The following is a 7,700-nucleotide window of genomic DNA, read 5'->3' on the forward strand; positions in this document are numbered from 1 at the left end:
CCCCGCCCCGCCTCTTCCGGCGTTCCCAGTGACGACTGGGCAGAAAATAGACTGCGCGGCCGGCGGCCAGGGAGCCGGCCCAAAGGATAGCCCACTCTAGAGAGATTGTCGCAACCTTCTGCCCGAGTCGCAGGGCGCTGGGTTCCACGCCCGAGAAGCTTGGGCCAGGCCTTGGTGGCATTTGGTTTCCTAATACCCTTGGCTGAGAAGCCAGAACCTCAGGGTGCTTGTCCTCAATACCCTGCCCCCACTGCAAATTCCAGCCCTCTCCACCATATTCCACAAAAACACACGACACGTTTGGAGGTTTTAATTAATTTTTATAAAATCTGAGCTGGCTGAGCTTCAGGGTACAGCGACAGCTCAAGGAAGGATGGGATTATCTGCTGGTCCCCGCCTCCCCAAGACGGGGAGAAGGAGGTCTCATGCCAACAGCTGCAACTCCTTTCAGCTCCCAGTCAAGGCTCAAGGCTCAAGCAGGGGGACGGGATAGGCAAAGGGGGAGGGGGAAGCTCCTGAGGCTCAGACACTGCTTGCTTCTCCCTTCTCCCCATTCCCTTCCCTTCCCAACAGAACCTGGCTGGCCCTGGGCAGAGCTGAGGCCCAGGAGCAGCTGAAAGGAGGTGGATGGGGACAGAGCACCAAGGGGAAGGGGCCCTCGGCCCAAGGGGGGAGGAACCTGGCCCCCACCCCGCTACAGCTCCCCACTGAATTCACAGCACAGAGAACACCTCTCGCCCAACAACTCCACATGGAGGTATACCAAGTCCAGGGGTCAAAGGCGCAGGTGGGTGACAGATGGGCAGGGGCAGTGAAGGTGACAGCAGGCTCAGGAGGGGAGGTGGCAGAAACTTCCTCCTACCCATGGGAGGAGACGATGGGGCGACTTATATTGCTGTTGGTGGTCATGGCATTCAGCTCCCACCTGGAAGGCCAACAATAACAGACAGAAAGAAGAGGGGCCCTCAGCCCAAGCCCAGGGATGCTTGAACCAAGCTATAAACACACCAGTCCCTCCAACTTCCTAAAGCTCAACCACCCACAGCCACCTCTTACTTAACAGCCCTATTAGGTTTAACAATCAGAACCCACCCACCACCAAATCCAACACCACCCACTCCTCTACCTCCAAGCTCATATGGATTTCCGGTTTATGTTTATATATATATATATATGTATATGTATATTCTAGTGTCCAGGCACCTGAGATCTGTGTAAACATGTCAGTCAACAACCCAACCTACCTTTCCTGCTTTGCTTAGAGCCAACCAGACAGCCCCTCCACCTTACTCTCACCAGGAATGCCTCACCCCCACCAGGAATACCCATTTTTGCTCTCAACTCCCATCCTTTTAAGGCTCTGACTCAGCACTCCTATCCTTCCTGAGGCCTTCCCCACCCATTAGACCATGTTATTATTATTATTTATTTTATTTTTGAGAGTCTCATTTTGTCACCCAGGCTGGAGTACAGTGGTGCAGTGGCACAATCTCGACTCACTGCAACCCCCGCCTCCCGGGTTCAAGCAGTTCTCTTGCCTCAACCTCCCAAGTAAGTGGGACTACTGGTGGCTGCCACCACACCCAGCTAATTTTTGTATTTTTAGTAGAGACAGGCCTTCACCATGTTGGCCAGGCTGGTCTCGAACTCCTGACCTCAAGTGATTCACCCACCTCAACCTCCCAAAGTGATGGGATTACAGGTGTGAGGCCGGATGCCCAGCCAGCAAGAGTTAAACTGAACTGATACAAAGAGAGAAAGTATCTCAGAATGACCCAGACAGGAAAAATTATATACAAAGTAACATCTGGTGGTTAATTTGAACCTGAAAAATTATATATAAAGTAACATCTGGTGGTTAATTGGAACCTAAGAATTAAATTCAAAGGGAAGCAGCCAGATCTTCTGGAACCAATGTGATCCAGAGGCTCCTAAACTTGTCTTTACTTTGCAGCTAGGTTCTAAGATTTAATCAGTTCTCAGCATGTTCACAAAAATAACTGTATAAGCTTAGGTCTCAGAAAGTGACGCTGCTGAGCTGGATTTTTTTTTCATATAATTTATTCTGCTGACAGTTTTATACGATGGCTGTCAATTCACCTCCTTCCATCTCATTTCGCACAAGTACATTACATCTCCAGCAGAACAATAATGTCTGTCTCCTCCATACTGAGACCAAGCTAATCAGGTCACACCTGTGCTGCTCACTCACGCTCACCCAATCCCTCCCTTCCAGCCACTCACTGTACCTGATGTCATGAGGCAAACAGGACTGGTCTAGGTTATATTGAATCACGGCCAGTTTGCACAGAGTCTTCAGACTAGGGCCTTTAAGGGAGAAGTTATGGAAAAGAGATGGTCAAAGGTGAGGAAAGGGTCCAGTCCTGGATATCACCACCCAAAGACAGGGACCTTGATGGCAGGAGCAATTCAGGAATAAGTAACTATACTTACTAAAGTCCAAAATGTGTAAGTCAGAATGATCTATGAGGTCAAATTCATCTCCCAGGCCTTCCTCAGGAGATGGACTGTCAGGATCAAAAGAGAGATGAAAGTAGGACAAAAACTACCCATGAGACCCCCTTTTCAAATACCTCCCACTCTCCCATTGGTCACTTCCCTGAGCCCTTCCCTCTCTCTTTCTAACCTGGTACCCCCAAAGAGGACAATCTTGTCACCAACAATACAGCAGCACTGGCGCCGGCGGGGACATGGCCCCTTCCCCTTCGGTTCAATCTTTTTCCAGGTAAAGGACACTGAAGAGAAATTTATATGGAAGTTCAATACCTGCCTAGTCCAGGTATCTTCCCCACCCCCATCCCTCACCTCCTCAGGATTATTTTCTTTTCCTCCCACCTCAATTGCTCCTTGTTCCTGCCCTAAACGCAGTGCTCTTTACCAGGATTAAACTTCCAGAGGTCATGGAAGTGCCGGTTCAGCCTTGCATTATAGCCACCAAAGATGTACAGCTCCCCATTGTAGCCAACTGGAAGGAGAGAGAAAACATCAAGAGTGTGAAGAGGGCAGGAAGGGAACTCCACATGGAAGTAACAAACACTCACAGGCCGAGTGGCTCCGGCGCCCCTCAGGCAGCACTGGAGTCGGGGGACAGTCCAGCCAAGCCTCAGTTCTGGTGTCAAAGACTCGAATGCGGTTGCAGTAAATCTCATTGTTGGAATGGAATGGCCCAAAGCGGTCGGCACGGCCCCCAAAGACGTACATGTGACTTCCCAGCATTGTGGCTGAGTGGAAGTCCCTCCAGCGTGCAGGGTTGCCCTGGGCAGAGGCAGAGAGATGGTGGAGGGGTCAGAACAAAGGCTGGAAGAGGATCTGCTCTGACTGAGCTTCCTATCATTTCTTCAACGGAGGGTGAGGATTTGGGAGAAAAAAGAAAGAGCAGACCTTTGTACAGATAAGAGTCCATGTCATGGTGCTGGTATCTAGCTTGTGAATGTCATTGGAAAAGCAGTCCGCCTGAGTAGGAAGAGAAAAGGAGGAAGAAAAGAGGGAGCCAACAGTCACTCTCTGACCCTCCATCCCTCCCCTCAAAACATGCAAACAAGCCAAAGCCTCCCATTTCACCATCCAAAATTGCCCTTCCCCTCTTTCTCAGTCCCACCCTAAACCTCTTAGTTTATTCCCAGACCTACCTGCTGCTCGTAGCCCCCGAAAATGTACATGATCTTGCCTAGGACACAGGCCGAATGTCCATCCCGGGCCCCAGGAACTGTCCCTGACACTCGGGGTGTGAACCACTTGTGAGTATCTGAAGGAGATGAGAAAATGGCTCAACTAAGCACCCTCTACAACACTCCCTCCTGAGCTCTGGGGTACTCTACTCCCCAAGACCCCAACCCAAACCTTTCTCAGGCAACTGAGGCAACATCTAGAAGGACATAGCCTCTCTGAGATCCATACTCACTGACGTCAAAGGCATACAGCACATTGCAGGCCCCTTCGGTGTCATTCCGCCCGCCCCAAAGGAGGACCGTGTCGTCAATGAGGACGGTTGAGTGTCCATAGCGCATGTAGGGTACGACAGGAGCTTGCCCACGGATGGCAGACTTCACCGGGGGCAGCTTTGTCCAACGCAAGGACACTGTGGACACAGCTCTGCTCAGCCCTGGGAACTTCCCTCCAGGCTGTCCACCTTTCCCAAACCAGATGTTCGTCCCCAATCCCCTTGGTCCCAGAGACCACAGCCAAACCTCATCAGCAGCCCGTTTCCCACCCTGATGTGGGGACTCAGGGACAGCCCCAGCACTGGCTTACCTGCATTGAAAATGTGCACATCTATCTGACGCAGCGTCTCATAGTCTTCACCAGAGCAGTAACCCCCGAAGGAGTATACCCGATGCCCGACAGCCACTGCAGCATGGTTCACCCTGCGGGGCCCGCCCTCCAGGTGCACTGTCCACCGTAACATCCCCTGGACCACTGGTTACAGCAACATGCCCCCCCGGCACGGCCTGCTGCCTCTGCTACCTGCACACAAATTGGGGCCACAGGATCCTCAGGCAAGGCTTCTGCCCAGCTCACTGTGACTCCGCCCAGAACCAGCCTTTGCCTCCAAGTGTCACCCTGGTGGCCCTCCCACACTACCCCTCCACAGGGACACTAGTCACAGCTCAGGTGGCTGGCCCTGCCCCAAGGGAGCTGCCGAGGTCAGGGAGCTAGCCCTGGCCCAGTGTTCTCCAACAGTGAAGGGTGGGGCCACCCCCACTTGATTGCCAGCTCAGAATCTGCTGATTATGGTCACCACCTACTCGTGGAGGCTCCACTCTGTCCCTGGCTTGGCACAAACTTGAAGCCCCTTCCCAAATGGTATATTCTCTTGTCTCTGCTCTGCTTACTGCCACCTCTCTAAGAATCTGTGTTCTTTAAGGTGGGGAAAGGGATCTCAAAATACTCACAGCTATTAATAGCCCAGCCAGCCTCAGACAGTCCATCGAAAGCTGGCATGAGTGCCTCAAAGCAGAAAAGCTTTCAGGCTTTTAGAGTAGAACAATCCCCCTACCCAGGATAGGGCGGGACTGATCCAGGAAGGGACCTCCATGTTACCTTGGTTGGTTAGCCCCTCACAGGGAGCTCTTGTCAAGCTGAGTTGTTGTCATTGGGGTCACCCAGGGCCCCCCACAGGCACAAGGAGTTCCTTTGACAGCTGTGCCTGGTATGCTGCCAGGACTTAAGCCAGAAAGGTATGTGTATGCTTAGGCTTGGGGGATGGGGATAGAGGGAAAGGTTTTCTCCTCCTGCCACTTCCCCATCCCTGCTACTGTGGTAGAACAAGCCATTTCCAGAAGAAAAGAGGGAACAAGGTCTTCCACAACTTGGGCTCCTGAAAGGCGGATAGAGGTGGGAGTGTGCAATGGAAAGGGGAAGGGGCTGGGCACGGTGGCTCACGCCTGTAATCCCAGCACCTTGAGAGGCCGAGGCAGGTGGATCACGAGGTCAAGAGATGGAGACCATCCTGGCCAACATGGTGAAACCCGGCTCTACTAAAAATACAAAAATTAGTTGGGCATGGTGGCGTGCGCCTGTAGTCCCAGCTACTCAGGAGGCTGAGGCAGAATTGCTTGAACTTGGGAGGCGAAGGTTGGAGTGAGCCCAGATCGTACCACTGCACTCCAGCCTGGCGACAGAGCGAGATTCTGTCTCAAAAAAAAAAAGAAAAAGGGGAAGGGAGGCAAAAAATGCCCTTGGGCAGGACAAGAGAAAGATCGAGCATGAGAGGTCATGGTCTTTTTTTTTTTTTTTTTTTTTTTTTTTTTTTGAGATGAAGTATCACTCTTGTCCCCAGGCTGGAGTGCAATGGTGCAATCTTGACTCACTGCAACCTCCACCTCCCGAGTTCAAGGGATTCTCCTGCCTCAGTCTCCTGAGTAGCTGGGATTACAGGTGACTGCCACCACACCCGGCTAATTTTTGTATTTTTAGTAGAGACAGGGTTTCATTATGTTGGCCAGGCTGGTCTCAAACTCCTGACCTCAGGTGATCCGCCCGCCTTGGTCTTCCAAACTGCTGGGATTACAGGCGTGAGCCACCGCACCCAGCCGGTCACGGTCTCTTAAACACAACCAGTCAACCTAGTGGCAGGTACACCTGGGTACATCTGAGGTTTTTTTCAGGCAAATCCTTGCAAGTGACAATGCTTTTGCTGGCAGGCATCTCCTGAGTTTGGGTGGATCATCATCTGCTCCCTGTTTAAGAAGCCCTGGCAGAGGAAAGGGCCAGGCAAAACCTCAGGCACAAAAACAGCTCTAATAAGGGAGGCCCCTTGCAGGAAAGAGACATGGCTTTCAGCTGGCTTGCTAGTCCCACCCACCCAACCTCCCCCAACTCCACACCCCAAGCTTTAAATAGCCATGGGGCCCATCCTGAAATAGCCCCAGCAGGAAGCTACTCTCACTTCATTACTCCCGGTCTCCAAAATATCTTGGGTCTGGGCTTGTGGAAATTGTTAAGAGGTCGATGCGCTTAAGAATGGAAGTCTTCCATCCTTCCTTATATCCTCTATTCTTCCCTTCAGATATGTCAAGGTAAAGTAAAATATGCACAGGAGAAGAGATAAGCAATTCCAGCCAAAGGTGGGGAAAAAAATTTTAGTTTCTCTGCCATAAGAACAACTCAAATTCAAGGAGAACAAGCCCCCAGGCTCTCAGGGGCTCCTCTTATCCCTGGGTCTCCCCAATCCTCCATCACCACCAAGCATTTTCAAGCTTCTTCTATTCCCTTAATGTATCTACCCGCCTGTCTCTTGCATTTTTTTATTCCCCATTTCTCGCTCTTCTCGATCTCGTGAGAGCTTTGCAGTTTTCTCATTTTTCCTTCTCCTACCATTCCAAGCTCCACCCAACAGCCCTCCATTTTCCCACCTCCACTAAGGAAAGAAAAATTAACATGCCCTGACCACGGATATCCCTCCCTGCATATGACTCTATCCCTGTCTTCTTCCAGACATTCCGGCCTCCTCTAGCCCACCACGCCAGTCACCCCTCCCCTTCCACTACGCTCAACTTCCCTGTTTTCATAGCCCAGTCTTCCTTCCCATTTCCTTCATCGCTTCCTCCAGACACCAGGTCTCTCCTACCCATCTCCTGGCCATCCTCCCCTAGACTCGCTTTCCCCATTAACACTCTCCTTTCCCATCATCCCCCTAGCTCCCTCCCCACCCCCACCTCATCACTCTCAGGCCCCTCCCCCGCCACTCCAGCTCTAGACAGCGCGTCCTCAGCCCCCTAATTCTTCCTTGCCCTTCCACCCATCCCAGGCTACCTGCCAGGCCGAGCCGGGGCGGGGCCGCGGGTCCTCGCGCTGCCTGCAGCCTAGAACCCGTTGCGCGCCAACCGACGCCTTAGTCCCCAACGAGATAAACACAGCCAAGCTCGATTCTTCCGGCGGGCAGCTGTGCGCGCACGTGCAGTCGTAGCTAAGTCCCCGAGGCATTCCGGGACTTGTAGTCCACACGTTTCCTGAGAGACGAGAGGGCTCAGGAGTGGGCAGGGGCGCAGGAGAGATTCTGCGCATGTGCAAATATGTGTCAAGACCGAGGAGGCCACTGGGTAATGCAGTCTTTTGTTTTCTGGGCTGGGCATGACGGAGGCGGGGCAAGCGGGGGGAACTCCTCGTCCTCGCCAGTGTCAATCATGGGCATGGGGCGGGGCTGGAGGACTAGGCACCTCTGCACGTCCTGCCCCGCC

General features: G+C 52.6%; 1 protein-coding gene across 1 annotated transcript; it reads right to left on the reverse strand.

Moving 5' to 3' along the window:
- Positions 1–299: 299 nt before the first annotated feature.
- On the reverse strand, positions 300–7,375 carry KLHDC3 (kelch domain containing 3). Its single transcript, XM_005552959.4, has 11 exons — positions 7,276–7,375; positions 4,273–4,485; positions 3,923–4,099; positions 3,651–3,766; positions 3,403–3,474; positions 3,063–3,276; positions 2,900–2,986; positions 2,648–2,756; positions 2,455–2,528; positions 2,250–2,328; positions 300–925 (listed from the first exon to the last, which is right to left on the reverse strand). The coding sequence occupies exons 2-11, from the start codon at positions 4,424–4,426 to the stop codon at positions 859–861; spliced, it is 1,149 nt and encodes a 382-aa protein (XP_005553016.1). The 5' UTR covers positions 4,427–4,485; positions 7,276–7,375; the 3' UTR covers positions 300–858.
- Positions 7,376–7,700: the final 325 nt, after the last annotated feature.

This window comes from Macaca fascicularis, chromosome 4, assembly GCF_037993035.2.
Source record: "Macaca fascicularis isolate 582-1 chromosome 4, T2T-MFA8v1.1".
Classification (NCBI taxonomy): Eukaryota; Metazoa; Chordata; class Mammalia; order Primates; family Cercopithecidae; genus Macaca; species Macaca fascicularis.

Coding starts and splice junctions, on each gene's coding strand:
- KLHDC3 (XM_005552959.4), bottom strand. CDS start 4,426: ATGTTACGGTGGACAGTGCACCTGGAGGGCGGGCCCCGCAGGGTGAAC. Junction 3,475..3,650: donor TCGGGGGCTACGAGCAGCAG/GTAGGTCTGGGA, acceptor CTTCCTACTCAG/GCGGACTGCTTTTCCAATGA. Junction 3,277..3,402: donor GGACTCTTATCTGTACAAAG/GTCTGCTCTTTC, acceptor GCCTCTGCCCAG/GGCAACCCTGCACGCTGGAG.